Source organism: Neolamprologus brichardi, chromosome 12 (genome assembly GCF_056152115.1).
Source record: "Neolamprologus brichardi isolate AB-2024 chromosome 12, ASM5615211v1, whole genome shotgun sequence".
In the NCBI taxonomy this organism is placed as follows: Eukaryota; Metazoa; Chordata; class Actinopteri; order Cichliformes; family Cichlidae; genus Neolamprologus; species Neolamprologus brichardi.
In genome coordinates this window covers 21,410,473-21,431,254 of record NC_142115.1, presented here as the reverse complement: position 1 = coordinate 21,431,254, position 20,782 = coordinate 21,410,473, and the positions used below count along the sequence as shown (strand labels likewise).

The 20,782-nt window shown below is 41.4% G+C and overlaps 1 protein-coding gene across 2 annotated transcripts in view; it reads right to left on the bottom strand.

Annotated features, from left to right (window-relative positions):
* Positions 1 to 20,782, bottom strand: part of pcsk5b (proprotein convertase subtilisin/kexin type 5b) — a 62,868-nt gene that overhangs the window by 38,705 nt on the left and 3,381 nt on the right. For both annotated transcript variants that reach the window (XM_035907285.2, XM_006789715.3), the window contains exons 2-5: positions 19,753 to 19,857; positions 9,395 to 9,547; positions 6,578 to 6,721; positions 4,635 to 4,711 (exon numbers count right to left, since the gene is read on the bottom strand). In XM_035907285.2, coding sequence (XP_035763178.1) covers positions 4,635 to 4,711; positions 6,578 to 6,721; positions 9,395 to 9,547; positions 19,753 to 19,857 — 479 coding nt within the window. The remainder of the gene's footprint in view (positions 1 to 4,634; positions 4,712 to 6,577; positions 6,722 to 9,394; positions 9,548 to 19,752; positions 19,858 to 20,782) is intronic.

The following is a 20,782-nucleotide window of genomic DNA, read 5'->3' as shown; positions in this document are numbered from 1 at the left end:
GCATTCACCTCCTGCAGAGAACATCTGCATCATCCCGCCTCCCCCTTGTCCCGGAAACAGCTCTGACCGTTGCCACGGAAACCCAGCATCTAGCTATCATGAACACCCCCCGACCCCAGGGGAGTCAGAGTAAAGTTTGCTCCACAGTTACATGATAGACTCAAATTATCTGTAATCACTGTCCTCACTTAACTAAGGTGCTGTGTTTCTGCTACTATTAATCTAAATAAATAAAAAAAAGAAATACTTATAAGCAGAAAATCTATATTGCTTCAACATCAAAGATTTCCAAACTTTTGGGGTCACAGTTTTCTCCCCACTGAGGGGCCACTTTCCCAATTTACAACCTCATAAACCTAACACTGGTAGGGCGAATGCCTATTTTCACATTAGAAGCGACTGGAGCCATTTCGATTTTAAATGTTTTCAGACTAAACACTTCAGATGTATGTGCTGTGATGTGTTACAATGATGTCAGAGTTTCTGCTCGTACAAAGACAACATGGGTGAGAGTAAAGAACACATTATGCTGGCTTTGTTGCTGTAAATGGTTCCAATTTGCAGATTTGCACTTGAAAACAGAGCGCAATCCTTTACAGCAAATTAGTTTGGGGACCCCTTTGCCAATAGTCATAGTAATGCTCAAATTTTAAGCATTATGTTTTACATGATAGGCTGTTTATCAAACCATTACCACTTGACAAAGCAACTTTAACATGACCTTTGTGTCATGCATTGGATCTTTTGATTTAGGCTCAATTTAATCCAGCCTAGATATTAAACTCATATGCCATTTGTAAAGGTCTGGTAACCTTCAGATACTGTGTCATGGATACAGAAAAGTTAACACAAATGCAGCTGTGAGGGTTAAAGTATAACACGTCAAATAGCTGCACATCAGTGATAGGCCCCTTTATCAAAGTTAATGAGCCAAGCTGCTGGCTCCTTCTTTCAAAATGCTTCAACAGTCCCAGCCCACTCAGTTCACTTCACTCCAGTAATCCATAAAATCGTCTGTGTGGCCGTCTCTCCAGTCTTTGTTTGCCTGTATTTTCCATTTTTTGCACATCTGTGTCACAGCCACTCGGGGTCTCTTAGTTCACCCAGAACTATGCATTTGTGCAATGAATGACACTAAATGGGGCTGTTTCAAAAGAAGACAGAGTTTTAACTTTTTAACTTTGTAAAAATTTTTAAAAAGGGTAAAGCCATCAGATTTAGTTTTTGTTGCTTTTGGCCCCAGTGCAAAGTATTCTTGTTGGTTCTTTATGAATTAGGCTCGATATAATCTCTAATTTTTTGTTTTTTTATTTTTCTTGGGATTGTTTAACCCCAATCCATCTGAATATTATTACTAAATCTTACATTTTCAAGTCACTTTATCAAACAGAGTCGTACTGTTGTATAAATAGTGGTAACATCAAACCCAGCAAATGTGGATCCTAAAAACCTATGATCCTAATTGTAGGTTAATGAATAGGTTAAACAATAGAAAAATATTGTACTATAAAATTTTACCTCCTTAACCTAATCCACAGTGTGTAAAACCACTCGATGTCAATACACTCATAGACCGTAATCAACTTAGAACTGTTTTCTTACCCCTCCCAATTCCAGTAATCCTACCTATGGTGGGACCACAGTAGGAAAAACAACTCCGGCCACCATCTGTAGCCAGTGTAAGCTGTCAGTCTGCTTTTTACCGCAGCCATCAATATGTGCTCATGTTCAATTACTCAAAAAGCCTGCAAAATTAATTTGTGAAATTAGTCTGAAACAACTCGATAAGTCCATGAATCTCTCTTCCGTCTGATGACAGCAATGCCAAGGTGAGTTGTTGTCGATTTCAAACTTTTTTGTCGGTACATGCAGCTGTTTTTGCTGCCGTTAGCCGCTGTTAGCTGTTAACCCAACATTGCTAGACTCACAGACACTTAGCTGGAGTTACGTTGGCTTATAACCAGCTGTTGTTATTGATTAGTGGCTTTTGTGAGCCATCTTGAGATTGTGAGGGACGCATGTCTAATGTACTGACAACAAATAATTGCAACAATATCTGGAAAAAAATGAGCATTTTTAATGCAGGTTTTTGTGCATCATAGAGCTCCGACTTTAGTACAATAGGTGGGGCTTGAAGATAATGGAGAGGATAAAATTTTATTATTGGATTGTCTCTTTGCGCTTTTGCTTTTTTGGTGAGGTGCACCCTTTCTCAGATGATAAAACATGTGTATGACCCTTTATATCTCGAGTCTGAAGGTCAGACACTAATTAAGTTTTGCCGGGAAGCCCCACGTGCACCTACAGTTCCTCTTCTCCTCCCAATTTGGCATTCTCAGCCACTGTATTCAAGATGAAGGGGCAACATGGTGACTTCCACAAACCGACGCCCATTCCTATGTATTTTTCATGGATTAATTCTAAGTTTATGAGAATGCATCAGTTTGTAATTTCCCACTAACTAATCAAAAAATTACAGACTGTACCTTTAAGAACATCTTGGCTGACGCGATTTTGATATTTTTTCCCCCATTTTTGTCAAATTATATTTCAATAAACTGTGGGTAATATGCATGTTCACTGTTAAATAAATAAATGATCCAAAGACATTACTTCAGAGAGCTGTAAAGGAGACTAATATAGTGATAATGCAGTTGTTTATCCCCTCCTGCTTGCTGCTTATACACATAGACATCATAAATCCACAAGCATTATGTAACTGCTGACAATAATCTGCATTTTGATTCCAGATGTAGTTAAATTTAGCTTATCCCTTTACATAGCTAGCAGATTACGTGCCTCGTGTATTCAGATAAAATTATCTGCAGAAAATCATCATATAGAGAATGATAAACTCAAAAAACAAAAATAAACCAGATTTCTCTTCCACATGCATCACAGTCAAATATAAATTCAAACCGAAACAGAAACCAGCTCGTTAAGCTGCATCGTGGCCCTCGTGTCTCTTTAAGACAACGTATTACCAGCAGGGACTGAGCTATTGCCACGGCACTTGAGCTGCTGTGCCAAATACACACACACACACACACACCCAAAAATCACTCACTGAGCCAAACTGGCACAAGACAAGTGCACAGGCAAGCGAGTTCCAAATTACTTCTTCATTCTCAGCTGACTGCAGGTTTCCCCGACCTTATAGACAGTACATTTGCATAATGACTGAAACTAGCACCACTGAATGAACAATGGGCTCTGAGGCAAGTTTCTGAATCATTAACATGTAAACTGTCATGACCATTGACCAACAACCACTGATCAAAGCTCAATGATCATTGATCAGTGACCATGAGTACCGTTCACAGAGAGTTGGGGAATGGCTGCAATCACAGCATTGTAATAGGGCGAAAGATGTACCCTTAGGCCCCCTCCTCGATTCAGAGATGGTCTTTCCCTCTTCCTTGTAAATGGCCTCTTTGACTCCCCGCTCAAACCACCATTCCTCCCTGTTCAGGATGTGTACATCCTTATCATTGAAAGAGTGTCCACTGGCCTGTAGGTGTTAATAGACTGCCGAGTCCTGGCCTGACGAGTTAGCTATTCTGCGTTGAGCCATCTGCTTCATCAGAGGTTGTTTGGTTTCCACAATACACCACACTACTCTGTTTGTGTCGGGGGACCAGATCCAGATTGATGCGGACAAATTTTTAAAACAGCGTGTTTTGGTGTTTGAAAGCCACAGATATGCGGTGTTTAGAGAAAATGTTTCTCGACAGTCCCGATACTCCTGACACATATGGGATCACCAAGGGTTTTTGTCCTTCTTCTCTCCTGGATCGGCTGGAGAGAAGAAAGAAAGCTTTCTTTAGGTGCCTTCCCAGCTTTGACAAATGTCCAGCTGAGATAACAACATTTACTCAGGGCCTTCTTGATGTGATGTTCTTCTGCTTCGCTGGCCGCTGTATCTGTAGGGCTGGTGTTCGCTCCGTATTGTAGCGTCCTGAAGACACCCAGTTTGTGCTCCAGTGATGAGAGTCGAACCTTAAATACTGATCCATATGCGTAGGTTTACGGTACACAGCAACATTTAAATGTCCCCCATTACTGATGGAAATCTCACAGCTAAGAAGGCTAAACTGTCATAAATCACATCCTCCCTGGTGAACTTAATGCGATCAGTGGTTGTTGATTATCGGTCATGACAACTTGCATATTAATGACGCAGAAACTGACCTCACAGCCCATTGTTCGTCAGTGGTGCTAGTTTTAGTCATTATGCTAATGTACCTTTTATAAGACTAAGAGGAAACTGCAATCAGCTGAGACTGAAGAAGTCACTTGGATGAGTGACGTTTCTCCCACTGAAAAAGCGACGTCCAGATGAACAGAATCAACTTTTCAGGATTTCCTTACCTGACTGATTGAGCATGCATCAAGACAAATATGCTAATATAACTCACTGCACCAAAACAGAGTCAGGACTCAGCAAATACAAACATATTGAAGCACAGAGCTTGTTGTAGAAATCAATGAAGGGAAAAAAATTATCCTGAAGAGCTTTTGGCAAAAACAAAACAGTGAAGCCACATGCTTATTTTCTAAAACCCTGTTACAGTTAAAATTTAATTTCTTGCTCTCTCTGCTATGGGGTAGATTTCCTTATTTATTTTCCTTACTTGTTCTCGTTGGTCGCATCATATCGAGGCATGGGATCCACATCGTTGCTGTTGACATCATAGCTTGCCTGAGGGTCCTGGAGGAGACATGGAGGTCAACACAAGTATAACAAAACATCATAACGATGGCTGTAACACACACACACACACACACACACACACACACACACAAACACACAAACACACACACACACACACACACACACACAAAATGGGGAAATATCAAGCAAACAAGTGAATTCATTAGTAGAGTAGGTCCAACACTCTCTGTGAGTGTGTGTGTATAACTGGCTTGTAGATCGCCAAAAAGCTTCTCTAACCCAATCAAAGAGTTCACATCAACACGACTCACAACAGTTTTGTAAATCGAATGCAATCAGAGCTAACTCAATCTGCGGCACCACTCGCCCTTCGGCATAAACAAATCTAAGCATTAAGAGTAGCTAATAACAGCAGCGCAAAGAGGGTGTGAATCATTTCATCTGTGCAGCTGATTGATGGCTTTACCTGCTGCCTCAAGCCAACAAGTTAGTTCAACTATCAGTTCTCGGTCGTAGGTAGACATACCTCAGCACGCACAAACACTAAAGTATGAGCCCACAGAGAGATAAACATGTACACACAGCATAACTGCACACCTGCAAGTTTAAGGAAGTTTTTCTCTGGAATTTAATTGCAGACACATGATGGGCTGATGATCCAAATGGCAGCAAATATCACTACCTAGTTCATCACATGACTGCTGTCTTCTGGAACACGACTTGGTTACATGGTAAAGAGAAACAGTGTGATTACAAAGCAGAATTTGTATTATTAAAATCACAATTATAATCGTTTTTTTCTTCCTCCACATTTACATTACTAGAAAAAGTTGCATTTCCTGAAAATGCAGTGTGAATGCTGTGTAGTGGAATCTAAAAACAGCAGAAGGAGGAGAACTATCTGCTGAAAACACTGTGTAGAAGCTCAACTCTTTGCTGTCAATAAAGCGTACATGCAAGCGGGGAAGATGTGCGGCAACCGCCACAGGTAGGATTCGAACCTTTGCCACCGGATCACACGGCAGCTGCTCATCCCACTGAGCCAAGCCAGTTCTGGTCACACAGAAAGATATGATGAGAGACAAAATGTGCACTGTGCAGAAGAAGCTGAATTATGCTGAAAAGAGTGGAAAATCTAAACTTTCTGCTGAAAAAAGCTGAAAAGAGGTGAAGAAACTGAAAAGAGGTAAAGAAGCTGTAGTTTCTTCTGAAAACAGCTGAAGAATCTGGAATTTGTGCTGAAAAGAGATGAAAAATCTGAAAGCTCTGCTGAAAAGAGGTGAAGAAGCTGAAATTTGTGTTGAAAAGAGTTAAAAAGGTTGAACTTTTAACTGAAAAATTATTGCCATAAGCGGGATTCGAACCCAGACCTCCCGCTCTGAGAATGGCTGCTCATCTCACTGAGCCAAAACACAGGTGACCCCAGCAAGCAATATCAGAGACCACACTTGTCATGTGGTCCCAGTCATCTCAATGGGACAAAATATGGCATAAAAAGCTTAATATTTCAAAAAGTATAAAAGTTATGAGCACAAAAAGATATAGCAGTCATTAGCAGAAAGAGCAGAACAGGTTAAAATTTGAATGGTGAAAATCGGATGAAAACTGAGGGAGTAGCTAAGCAGAAACGGAGCAACTAGAATAATAAAGGATAAAGAATAAAGAGAAACAGGATCACAATAGTGTGGCACTGCATTGCTATGTATTAATCAGTGCACTGTGTTGTATATGTGACTTGTTAATCCTGAATGAGGCAGACTCATAGCCATTCATGCAAACACATGCAGGGGCACTTACATTTGAACTCATACACTTCCTCACTTGTCACACACCGACTCAAAGCCAATATGCGCACACACTGCCACTCGTAGCCGCCCTACACGCGCATACATACACACTCACGTAGTTCTGATAGAGGTCTGGGTGGTTCCTCTCGATCCCGTCATCTAATATGGTCACCACCACGTCTTTACCCGTGTAGCCCCTCTTCCACGCTCCCATGATGTTCATATCCGACTGGCAATTATGGACGTCATCGTTGCAGTGCTGCAGAGATGGAAGCAGATGGTGAGAAGAGAGCAGGTGGGGATAAACATATGAGGTGGGAGTTTAGGAACTCCATCATGTTCTTGCAGATGTTCAGCTAGGAGTTACAAGTTATGAGCGTACTCATGTCACTTTCTTTCAACTTGGAGCAAGCGGTAGAGTTCTGGTTTTACTTAGAAGGGAACGATTTAACTTCAACAACTCCAATCGAGTTAAAGCCCAGCGTTTTTGAAAAATACCTCACACCGTGTGTTTCAACCATTTGAAACAGACTCAAACTGCAACTACACACTGATCACCAACCAGTCATTACTTGCTGCCATTCAAGACCTGCATGATGTCATTGGGAATAGGGTGCCAAGAATAGGGATGGGAATCCAGAACCAGTTCCAACTGAGAACCTTTTCCAAATTGTCCAAATCACCGGAATCATCTGCCTCCAGGCTTACTAATTCCCTTTGTCAATGCTGGCATGCTCTCTGACAGTGGAAAAGAAAAAAAAACAATGACATCAACCTCATGACAGAGAGGAGCTTCTGCACACCTGAAAGTTGAGTCTTTTTTTGTTCCGTTTCAAAACTGTGTTTGAACTCAAAGATAAACAGTTTTGCTCATGGCGAATACCTGTGTGGGCCTATTTTTTCCCCACCTGGAGAAAACCGGTCAAAGGTAAGACGTTAGTCCTTTTGTTAGCTATGATCTCAACTGCATCCTTGCTCTTTAAGCAAGCCCACTAAGGAGGTAATATCCCAAAACCTGGCATTACTTCTCTGCACAAAACTAGAGCAAAAACATAATTCAAACATTCTCTCTATCAAGAGAGATCTATCTATCTATCTATATTGAGAGAGAGAGATAAAACGTGTCAGTTTTTCCCCACAATAACACAGTTATTGTCCTACATTAAGTCTCTAATTTAACAAAGACACTTTACACTTTAAATCTTGAGGGACTTCGATCGCCAATCCTAAACTATTATCCTGAAACGATGTGTGACTGGCAGATAATTTGGAATTCCAGCAACCAAAGACATCTATCCAGCCAATTTCTTAAACCTTTATCCAGTTTAAGGCTGCAGGCACGACACGGGGCTAAACGGGAGCACAGGTCCCCAGCCCATTATAGGGCTAACACAGAGAGACAGACAATAACTCACATCCACACCTGCAGCCAATTTAAAATCACCAATTAAGCTAACATGCATCATCTGTGGATTGTAGAACGCAATCAGAGCTACACCACCGAAAGCTGCGTGCCGTCTGCAAATAAAGACAACACCACCTAGTTCACAAATATTCACCGATCTCTCCCAAACTGACAGCGGCAGATCGATAACATGAGCAGATGTGCCTCTGCTTTCTCGCACTCTGCTTCCACTGGAGCGCGACAAATCAGGAGGCAGGCGTCAGATATTGTTTCATCTAGCACAGACGGGATTTTTTTTTAGTCCCGTCTCCCGCACCGTCTTCATTGAAAACAGCTACATGGTCACTGTTGCCGAGTGTAACCCTGGCATTTCAATATTGTTCACAGCAAATCTTATTCAGAGGCGTGTGTCACGAGCTATAATTTATTTTCTAAAGGTTAAAGTGACATTTAGATGTGTAATGTTTAACCCCAAATTGCTCCTTCACACACTTTATTCATCGATTAGAAGCACTTTGCTATGCCTCTCACACAGCTCAATAAAATTCTAGTTATTTCAAACAATTAATGGTGTAATATTGCACTGCACTTAGATTAAATACAAACTATACAACTGGACAGAACTATCAGTCTGTGTAAGGTCACTTTGATAGGAATGACCAGAGGAAGCTTGTTTTCCATTCCAGGTTCAAAACACACATGAAGTTCTGAAATATATAGAACCTCGGGTCAAAGTATCGGCAGTTATCTACACTGAGTTAACAATTGACTGAGCTGGGAACACTCGACCGCACACACAAACATATAACTAAGGAGCAATGATCTCAAGGTGTATGCAAACAGGAGTGATAAGCCAGCAAAAAAAAGTATCCCCCCCCCCCACCACCACCACCACAGAGACACGTACACGCCTCTGTGTGGGCATTCCTGTGACAAATGCTTACAAATAAACAAAGAATCTTGACCCTCAATTTCCTTGTTCCAATTAGAGTTCAGATAAAAGCTAAATTTCATCATTAATGCCGGGATTTTCAAGGTACAGGTTGGAATGGTGAAGCAGAAGCAGAATGGTGTACAATGTTTATTTGAGAGCAATCGTTCCCTAATAGTTGTCATCAAAGCCCCATTATATTTTTGCAAAAGCAATCCTTTTTTAAAAAAATTTAAAAAAAAATACCCATTATAACTCTGCTCATTTTTCTGAAACATCTTTGTGGGGATGCATAAGCATTTCTCTATAGGGGAAAAAATCCTATATCAACTCTTCATTCTTATTAGACACAAACAAAGACACACACACACACGCACACACACAAATCCCTCAGCTCAACTGCAGTAATCAGGACAATGCCGTGACCTAACCTGACCTTTGACCCACAAACTGGATAAATGTGGGCAAAGAACAGCATGCAATCCTCCGAACAGACTAGATGTGTGCTGCATACACCGAGTTCATGGGCCCTTGTTATATTCTTCTGTCTGGTGTAAACAGAGAGGAAGCCTGGAATAAGTATACACTGGACTTACAATATACCACATACTGTTCCACTTGGCGTCATTATAGAATATGTTGTTTTGGGCTGGGCTGCTGTGGGCGGGGCTTGACAGCGAAAGGAGCGGGGCCTGTTTGAAATCCCTCTTGATCCTCCTTTTCACCACCTGCTGCTGTATCCACTCCACCTGAAACACACAAACAGAGACAGGCGATAGAAGAAACTGAGGAGGCTTACAATAATAACAGGGGAGCAGAATCACTTCGGAGATGACACAACCAGTATACAGGTGAAGTTTCAATGAACTGAATACTGAAGGTGAGACAACATTTTAGGAGGATTTTAAAAAGAAAAAGTGCAAATACATTGTCTATGTTTGCTCTTATTTGCCTTATGTGATGAACACGCAGAAGGAAAACAAAGAAACCACCTACAGAGACTAAACTACATTATACTGTTGTACGCAACCGAGCAAGACAGAAACGAATCCACTGAGTCTTAAGGGGGTGTTTTTCTTTTGGTGCTCAGCCTTAAAGTTGTTTTTATCCCAATGGACTGCCTATAAATAAGCGTAATAAGGTTTTATGTGCTGTCTCCTCTTTTAAAATTGGTAAAAGGTGAACAAATGAAGACTGCTGAAGTAAAACAAGCCACTACAAGCCCAAAAAAAAAAAAGGGAAAAAAAGCAAACTATAGATGTGGAGGCCTCGCAAAGTCATGATTTATTTTTAAAGAGAGATTTTAACCATGTCAGTGTTACTGTAGGCTCATCAGTTCACTTCTCCTTTACGGAAAATAAAAGAAATGTTAGGACATTTGATGCACACAGATGCACTAAAGGCTGTAAGGCCTCACAGGTAACATCAATCTCTCAAATGTTATGGGCTCGCTTCGAGGCGCAGAGGCATTCCTTGGCAGGAGCCTCGTTCAGACTTTGAGGCGGAATTTTCCAATTTCAAAATCTGTGCTGCCTGGATCCGAACAAGACGGCTGGACCCACTCGCGCCGCCCCGGTCAGCTCCTCTTAAAAACCCGCAAACCTTGTGTTTAGTCTAGAAGACTTCATCTGTCTGAGAAGGCCCGATCAGAAGTTTACGCAGCGATGTTAACACAGAATCTGAAATATTAGCAGGTATGCAACTGGCACAACACAGAGCAGTTCTTTCTGAGACATAAACATTTGTGTGATAAATGATCCAGGGATTCTCCAGCACCGAGTTTGCACCCAAACACGATTGTGGAACAGTTTATGGGGACGGGGGAACGGTGCACATTGGCACGAAATGTCAAGGTAGTTCTTCTTTATACAGCGTTTACAAAAGTGTGTCAGCTTCCATTTCTAGCTGTATAGACGATGTATAGACAGAATAATTTTCACACCGCAAGTGCTTTTGTTTTGCCGCTCAGCCCCGACAGTCCCAGAAATCTGAGGTTTTATTGAGCTATGTCCGACTGTAAAAGACAAAGCATTTCTCCACATCAATAGAGCTCCAGCAGACAGGAGGAGGAGGAAGAGGAGGAGTAGAGAGAGAGAGAAGAAGAGAATAGCTGACATAATGACTGCAGAGTGATTATCTGGTCTCATGCACTGAAACAATCTGCCAGGCTCTCTCCGGAGAGTTTGAGAGCGAGGCAACAAGACAAGATAAGACGAGAGGAGAGGCGATAAAGAGCTGAAGAGAACGAGTCCCGGGAGAGTCAATAATATAAAAAAAGAAAGAAGAGAGAGAGCTGGAAGGGAAGGGAAAACAAATAGCAAGAGAGACCAAAAGACAGCAAGTGAAGGAAGGATAATTGAGTTTATAAATAACTGATTTAATAACTCGAGTATGTACCTCTTTAGAAATTGTGAAGGAGGGAAAGGAATAAAGTGCAAATGATGTAATTCAATAAATGACCTCCCTATAAGGAAGAAAAAAAGATGGGAAAGGAAGAGGAAATGGCAAACCAGCGCAGAGAGAAAGATAAAGTGTAGAAACGAAACTATTTTTTAAAAAACCCAGTGAGATATTTTACTTTAGCATGATGCTTCTCCCGTCTGCCAAGGTCTCAGCTCATTTCACTCCAACTTCTATCAGGACCATCAGCTTCAAAGCAACCGTTTACACAGCCCATTAGCCTCAAAACAACTCTGTCATCAAGAATTGTGCGTGAGTGTGTCTGCGCAAAACCACTGGTGTATCATTACAATTTGCATACATTAGCATACCATCAACCACAATCTTTGATCAGCAGTGTAACTCTTAACTGCTCTTGTTCGCAACTTGGCAAATTGCGAGGATATCTGCCCCGTGTATACCCGTAAATCCTCCTTCACCGCCATCAGGGGCGACGCAAACGCTTCAAGAAACGACAACAAAAAACAAAAACAATAAATTCATTTTTTGCTGAAGTTTGTCTCAGATGTCGCGGGGCAAGAAACACACGTTCAGAGGAATTTAAAAGAGTTTAAAGTGGCTTTAATGAACAAGGTCAACAACCACAGAGCTGGAATTTTAAAATGCTTCTGCATGCCAGCAAGTGTACACCCTACTGAAGCGCCTTTGAGCAAGACACTGAACCTGCCACCTCCTGCGATTTAGTATTGTTTGCTACCTAAAAGCTTAGTGTGGTGAATGAGCACAAACCATACTACTTCTTTGGAGATTGCTCTAGATGAGGCATTTTTGCAGACTGGTGTTTGCTAATTTCACATATTCTATTGACAAAGGGGCTCTTTTTTCCTCTTTATGAAGGCTACGATGATTCAAAAATATTTCTGAAAGCAAAAAATTATTTAAGCCAACTTTGACCAACAACGTCAACACAACTGCAACCTTGTAGATCCCTTGATCATGAGTAGATTGTGAAAAGAGGTAAACTCTGTTATCCCAGTGCATCCCAGTTTTAAAAAGTTACCTGAGGTGAGCTTTAAATATTACAGCTTTCATCAAACAGCACAAACATCATGAGCACATCCTTACACCATCTTCCATTTACACTCTGCTGCTCACGCCAACACAAAAACTTGCCCTTAATTTAAAAACTGGTTACGAAAAAAGCTGCTCAGATGAACCGTGTATTTCACCACAGCTTTGCTAACATAGTAGCGTCCTTGCAGCATTACACTGCAGGGTCTGTAACATAAATCATATGCCTTACTTTCAGTATCTGTGTGTCATATCTATGCCTGCATTATTAACACAATAAGAGCTCAGTGGGTGGCAGCGTGCTGGCTGTGGGGGTGCTATATGTCAACATGAGATCGCAGACATTTGTATACAAATTCTTTACATCCCAAGGAAGAAGGCTCAGCTTAAAGGTCTAGATGTGGAAATGCCAACACTGGCATCATAATTTCAAGACTGATGGCACCCATCCATCCATAGTCATTTATATCATTTACTTCTATTCTTAAGGAGCAACAAAAAAAAAGCCTGGTCTTCAAGAAAAACATGAATCTGTTATGAAAAATTAATCATTTGTTTGTGTACACGGATAAGAACTGACATTTTTTTTGAACAGTCAGTGCAAATTTGTGAGTAATGCATTTCAACAGGGAGTGTATTTTGTGTCTCCGGCACGAATCTAGCCCAGACAAAACGGAGATGCGTCACCATTGCAATTTAAAAGAATAATAATAATAATAAAAGGTGATGGCACTTTAATTCCTAACCAAAATCAAATTGTTCTTAAACAGCTAAACTTAACCAAGTAAATAATATGAAAGTATAGTATATAAGTAAGCATAGACCCTACAATGTTTAAAAATCTGTGAGGTGTTACAGCTTTAACTTGGGTCTTGTGAGCGGTAAAATGACCAAGTGCACCATGAACGCCTCCAGCCGCCTTTTAAAAATGGAAAATATTCATTTCATGTACATGGACACAAAGATTTATGATCTTTCAGATGAAAAATGGGGCTCAGAGACAAAAGATTTGGGTTTTCATGTTTTCCTGTCCAGAAACAAGACTTGACAGAGTAGGTCGAGACCATTTCACAAACTGCACTGTATATTGTGCGTGTTTAACTCTGCCACAACCTATTTTATGAAAATTTTTTAAACTTTCCACTGCTGGTGCTACAGTTGATGTTGGATATCTTTACTGGGATTTGATTTTTTATTTTTTTTATAAAAAATACATGTTTATTCTCTCTTTTCCTGGATTACCAGAGGCAGATAACGGCCTATGTAACACTTTTTCTGAAGCTGGTGAGAATAATGCCATCCTTTATTGTGTCTGCTAAAAATCACTCACTGATAACAGCCTGCAGTTATCCGCATCAATTGTGCCATGAATGCGAGGCCCTATCCAAACAAAGCCAATATCGCCCTGTATTATTGCCTCTAAAACTTCCCCATGTATCACAACCATTGTGTCAGTGCCAACTCACTGGCTGGCTCTGGGGCATAACGACCTCCTCCATTCATTTAACTGCAGTCTGGTGTAGCAGAGGAATGATCTGGTAGCACCTGTACCTCTGTCACCCTGCCTTTACTCCCAGTCTGACTCCCGCTCCTATCTCGCTTCCTTTTTTTTCCCCTTTTTAAATCCCTTTCCTCGTCAGCTCCCCCCCCTCCCCCCCTCCCCCCCCCCTCTCCTTCGCTGCATTTTTCAGTCTTCTTCTCTGCAGGTGCCCATTTCTCTCTCAGATGGCCTGTCTCTGTCTCTCTCTCTCTCTTTCCCACTCCAACCCCCTTCCAACCTCCCTCCCTCCCTCGCTCTCACTCTCATTCACTCTGTATAAGGGTTTGCAGGTGGCTCTAGCTGGCTGGGTCAGTAACCAGGGGAAACTGGGGAAGAGTTCACTTCAATAGAACAAATGGGAACAAATTGATCCACTTTTACTGCTGTTTGTGTGACGATGTTAGAGCTCCAGGCAAAAAAGCTAATGGATAGTGAGCAGAACACCCAGTGAAACCCTTGCAGCAACATGAGAAACCAGTTCTTGTCCTCTCTCTCGGGTATTTCAGAGACTCGGCCCAAACTCGGCCATCACAAACAGCATGGGCCGTTACGGCCAGCTGTGGGGGCTCGTCTCAAAGCTTAGACTATTTAATGGTTCATTTGTTAAACAAATTCAAACTAAAAATTCAGGATTAAAATAAAATCTAAGGGTATGCACATTATCCCTGAGGTCAAGACACTAGCTATGTCGTCTCCGTAATGCAATGAGCGTCCTCGTCTTCTGCATATCTATGAATACAGCAAGGCATCTGTGCGGTGAACAAAAAAATTCTGTGAGCCAAAAGGGAAAAAACACTGAGCATATTTTAATTGTTTAACTGTGTAATAAGTAGATATGAGCTCATTTTGGTAGTTTTACTATGTGGTAAACCGTTGTCCTGATGTGGCAGAGCAATAAAACATTCAAATTTCATTTTGTTGTCACGGCCATTTTGCATTTTAGTCTATCCCAGTGAGGATTCAGCTGCAAACCACACCTGGCTCTCAGTGTTCATGCACATGTCTGAATAGATGACTTCAAGTAAACAAGAGCCTTTCTAAGTGAAACCGGCTGGAAGCACCGTGCTCCTTCAGCTAGAAGGCGTTCGGCAGTTGTTTCTCCCTACTAATCTCTGCGCACACATCAAAAGGACACTACAAAAGGAGAAAAAAAACCACTGCCGTGCTGTAATTGTTGTTTACAGTAAACTTGAAATGTCTGGAAATAGATTTCAGGCAAAGCAGACTAAGTGTACTTGAACAAAAAAAGAGAAAAGACTGCGGCTGTCCAAACTCTCTTGGAACTCCCAGCATGAATGACTCACGAGCATGCGTCAGCAGAACTGAGCAAGGTGCATGCCGAATACGGCTTAATACAAAAAGACAAGTTTGTATAGATAGCCACTTAATTAGGTACACTTGTTAAGCTGCTCATGGCATGGCACCTCAGTGCATTTAGGGATATAGACATGGTCAAGACCACCTGCTGAAGGTCAAACCAAGAAGAAAGGTGGCTTACAGCAGCAGAAGACACTGGGTGCCACTCCTGTCAGGTCAGAACAGCTAAAAAGAGGATATCGGATTCCACAACAGAAGATTTAAAAAATGTTGTCTGATCTGACGAGTCTCCAGTTCTGCTGTGATATTCAGATGTTAAGGGACAGAATTTGGCATAAACAACATGAAAGCATGTATCCATGCTGCTTGGCATCAACAGTTCAAGTTGTTGTTGGTGATGTTGGGATATTTTCTTTTCCAAAGTTTAAGTTATTTTTACTTTTGTTCCCAACTTTGCTCATTTGAATTGAAGTACAGGGATTGGAGAAGAGGCCACTGAGAGGCAAAAGGTAGAGAAGGGTAAATATCTACTCAGAAAGAGGGTGTACTGACCTGTACTAAACTTCAGATGCTCCACAACCAACTGTGGAAGAAAACTTCTGCTGCAGAGAGCCTGTTAAGGACAGGCTTGAAAAATAGATATGTCCACACACGACTAACAGATTCCAGCTGTGCAACTACAACAATTACACTTGTGGCTCGTGTCAACATTTTTTTTCCTAGTTGATATTTAGGGGCATGAAACAGAATAAAGATTATGAACTCTCTATGCGGTAAGACAAAGAACTTACGGCATGCATCGCATCTGCCACCAGCACCAAAACAGCATATGATCAAAAGTTTTCTTTGACCTACTTTGATGTAAAATTACAATGACAGCTTAGAAGGAGCAAAAAAAAAGAAAAGGTTAATAAATAAGCCAAAAGTAACGTTCAAAAACAACAATGCAGTCATGCATATTTTCACAGATACAGCACGGCGCAGGCTCTCCCCTGTGACAGCACTGACAGCCGTCTACGTCATCATGCATGTAAACTGTGTCGCACTCCAGACAGAAATCAGAGGATGCAAAACCTTTAACAAATCATGTTTGATCAAGAAGCTTTTAAAGTGTTTCCAAATGGCTTGTCCTGAAATACTTTCTGCAGGTTTTCCCAGATTTCTACATCCTGGGAGTCCAAAGTGACTACAGCAGCCACAGCCACAACAGCCATGTTTATAGGAAATGTGCCAAGCTGAACTAAACTCAATCTAGGATCCCATCGGCAACCCTCTGATGCTTTAGCCTCTGTAGACAGAGCCAATATTTCAGGGCTTCCTTTGTAGCCAGCAGATATCTGGGACAATACTTCCTCTTAAGTCCACTTGTCATTGTTTACGACTGTCAATCGATTTTAAAAAGCTACGTGGCATCAGGGGCCAACAGCTTCAAGATTGCATTTCAGTGTTCCCTTTTTTTCTTGTTCACCTCCATGCAGTCAAAAGCTGTTCAAATGTGATTCATCAATACTACACGGACTACAAAGGAAAGTCAGCTAGCGGTGCCGCAAATACTTTGTCTGTGTAGAATCTGTTTCATGAACCCCGTTTGTCCTTGTTTAAGGGTCAAGGTGACGCTATGTGCCCTCTCACAGCCTGGAAAAATAAGCGGTCTTTGACCTGAGAGGCAAGTGACACTGCAGTTAGGCGGGTGCCATAAAGTGGTAATCTGTGCTGTGCCTCATCTCCATGGTAACATGCATGCCAGAGTCTACTGTGGATGGTAGGGTGCGCCTTTCACGGCATCGCTACACCCCTCTGACTCACTCACACACAAAACACACACGGCTGTCATTATTACAAAACCTGATTGCAAAACATCATTAGCAGAATGCCAGACATCGCTGCTGCCAAACTGGCTGTCATGTTGATCCCAAAACCTCATAGACAGGTCCGCAAAAAGGACAGCCAGTCAGCAAGTGAAACACCGACAGCTCTATTTCGCTCCACCTTTCATTTATTCTGTGTCTCCGATGCATCTTTTTCCTTCTTCCATGCGTTCTAATAGGAAATCTACTGTTTTCTGTCATTTAACCTCTTCTCTCTAATCTAGTCTTTTTTTTCTTTTTTTTCTTAAATCTCTCAGTCTCCCGGCCAGCTGGCATCCGGACACAGACCTTCCTCCAGCGTGGCACAGTATCAGGCCCAAGAGGGCAAGAGAACCAAAGACAGAGGGAGGGGGACGAGTGCACAGAAAGCAACAGTGAGAAAAGAGGGAAGAGGGAGCTCTTGACAGGTGATGACAGCAGGTGAACAAAAAAAACAAAAAACAGCTGAGTGGCCCAAAAATACAGAGAAAGGAAACTGAAGAGAAACAATGAAACAGGATAACAGATAAGCGGGTAAAGAAGGTGACAGACGGCTCCTTTTCTTTCTTTGCTCCTCTTCCCGTTTCATCCCGTCTTCCAGTAATCACACTGATCCATCACCATCATTCTTCAGCAGTCGCCGTACACTTATGAGTCCGACACAGATTTATTCGCCGTTCAGAATCTGCACGCAATATCACTGCTGCTGTATGTAAACGCTGTAAGAGGGCATCGCTGCCCTGTTTCCTCAGGATCAAGTCTCAGCCTGTTCAAGAAAGTGACTCGCTTCATCAAACAGGCAGACATCAACAACTCTGAGTCAGACAAAAATATGCAAAATGTGAGATAAGGAGGTTTCACATGTCTTGGACGAGTCAAGCGGTCTTTTACTTCAAAGGCTTTTTAAATCTACTGTAAACATAAACAAGACATCAGAGGAGCAGACAATTGTACAATCGTGTGAACAATCAACAGGTTTATTTAGTGATTTGTCCCCCGTGTTTTGATAAAGCTCAGTGTTGTGATGTGGAGGCCTCGTGTGTAATTCGGTCCAGGTTTGTCGACCTGATGAAGTGACGAGAAGAGCACTGACAGACGGTTTAGATCAAACTCTTGTTCAAACAGAAAGTTTTTTTCTCAGCTGACGACAACAACAACAACAACAAAAGCATGTTATTTACTTTACTAAGGCTGTATTTTAGAGTTACAAAAGAAATCCTGCCCACAGTGATGCGAAACCAAAAAACAAACCTCATAATAAAGATCAAATATTCTGATTTATGATTATGTCACATTGTGTTATGGTGATCCACAACCATCATGGAAAAATGTTGTTTCTGATTCTGTAGGAGAGTTGTGCCATCTGATCTGCCACAACCAGGTTCCTCTGGCTGAGATCAAGATAAACTATCGGTTTATCATCAGGAAAACACAGAGCAGCTGTGGCTTCACTGGGATCTCAACGCTTGGACGGAAAAGTTTAGAATTTCTCTGAATTTGGATTTACTAGGGCTCCACTCTGACCCCTGGTCTCTGACAAGTGATAACGTAGGTGTCTATATGTACACACACACTCACTGGACACTTTATTAGATACACCTTAACTCACAACTCACTGCATCCAGACACAGTTTAGGTAACCTGCTGAATATCTTGAGGCATGCTCAATAATCCAGGTTAGGAAATCCCAGAAAGTTGCTTTTATTCATCTGGAAGCCGAGTTTTCAGTGGAAGAAATGTTTCATCGCTTATTCAAGTAACTTCTTCAGCTCACTGCAGGCTTCCCCCAACACGACTGCCTAACAGTGAGATGTGAGCTCAGTTTTATAATCGTTGATATTCAAAGGCTATGAGCACTATTCACAGAGAAGTACAATCACGCCATCGTAAAATGGTGAAAGATGTACTCTTACAGCTCCTTCCTCGGTTCAACTATGGTTGTTCCACATAAGTACTCCACATCCTACCATTCTTGCTCACCATGTCACAAATCTCTGATCATCTCAAACTACTTTCTTGAGTAATCTACCGGATCTCAGTTCAGTAGAGAACCTTTGGGATGTGGGGGAACAGGAGATTCACATCATGGATGTGCAGTAAATCGATCTACACCAACCGTGCTATCATGTTCACATGGACCGGAATCTGTGAAGAATGGTTCCAGCACCTCATTGAAACTGTGCCATGAACAATTAAGGTAATTCTGAAGGAAACGGGGGTCCAGCCCAGTACTGGAGTACGGTGAATCAACCATTGTCAACACTGTTGACAAGTTTATTTCAAGGAAAATGATATTTTTTATCTTCTTTTATCTCCTTTAACCTCATCAAATTCAAACTAAAAGCAGTAGTAGGCAGATTTCATCATTATTCACTTGGCTGTTCGCAGGATGAACCACTGCAGAGTAAGATGACAGCCCTTGTAAGAGGTGTATGAAAAATCTACTGAAAACATGTTCAATTCTGGCAAAAGGTCCTCAGTGTATGCTAAAAGTTAATATTTAACTTATCAGTTAAAACCATCTTAACTCAAGGTCCACTTGCTTTTTCCAGAACTGCAAACAGAACCTCATGATCTTCATCAGCGGATGGAGTTTGTTCAGTTGAGTCACCTGATGATAATCAGTCATCTCCATCACAAGTGAGTGAACTTTGTACAGATTTGAACACCACAAGTTATCCAGGAAAAGGAACTTGAATTAAGATCATATAAAACTACCTACAGTATCATTTCAGCACAAAAGAAACACTGATGCTCAATCTTTCATAAACAGACTTACCTTAGGCTCCATGGAAATGAAACTATGGCGACCACGGCTGGACAAAGTCGACCTCTTAATAGTCCGACTATGGAAGAAGTGATAGTGGTCTCTAAGATCCCCAATCTGCAAAACACACAAACAGACTATTCATCACCACTATGCCTTTCTCTGCTATAGTCTCCTAAAAAGTGAGCTTCATTTTTAATGCTGCTCACAGTTTTCTAAAGTCAAGGCGCAGGTCTCGCCATCTTCTCACTGCTGATTTATTCCCTGCTAAGAGCAAGACTATATTGTCAGAGAACCAGCACACAATGGTTGGTTTGGACGTTAGCAGCGGTGGAAGTAACAGAAGTTGGGAGTTATGTCTACAAGAGGAAAACCAAGTTGGATAGTATCTGCAAGTCATCTGTGAACTTCTTGTCGTAGCTGTTCTTATAGCTACTGACATGAGAGGTTCAAGCTCTGGACCCAGCGCTTTGCGGCACCGCTAACAGTTAGTTTCGTTTTTGTTTGTTTTCTAAAACAAGTGGAACTTGTGGAAAGGATATATACGTGAGCCACTGTCATTATTTCAGGGCTCTTAATCATTATTGTTTAAAATAGATCTTTATAACTCTTTATGGCTGCACGATTGTTGCAGCGCTGCAGAAAGAATATGGGCCTGTCATCAAAAGGCTGAGAACCACCATAGCTTTAAGTATTTCAAAACATTTTTCTAACAAAGGTCATTTTTTTGCATTATAATGACATTTTTCTATCTTAATATTTGTTTTTCCCCAGATATTATACAGAAACCACATTTAGGCTCTTAAATCAATCAGATAAAGGACAAAAGGCTGTGAACTTTAAAAAGAAAAAAGAGGGACAGCGAGGGGCAGACAAGTAAAGCAAAAACAGACAAACACAGAGAGGCCAGACAAATGTACAGATAGACACACACACATAAAAATTTTGCGTGACAGAGGATCCACAGACAGACAATGTTAGACGGAGAGCTGCTGGTCGGTGATTAGTTTTAATAATTGATAAAGACCAAACAGTCCCTCAG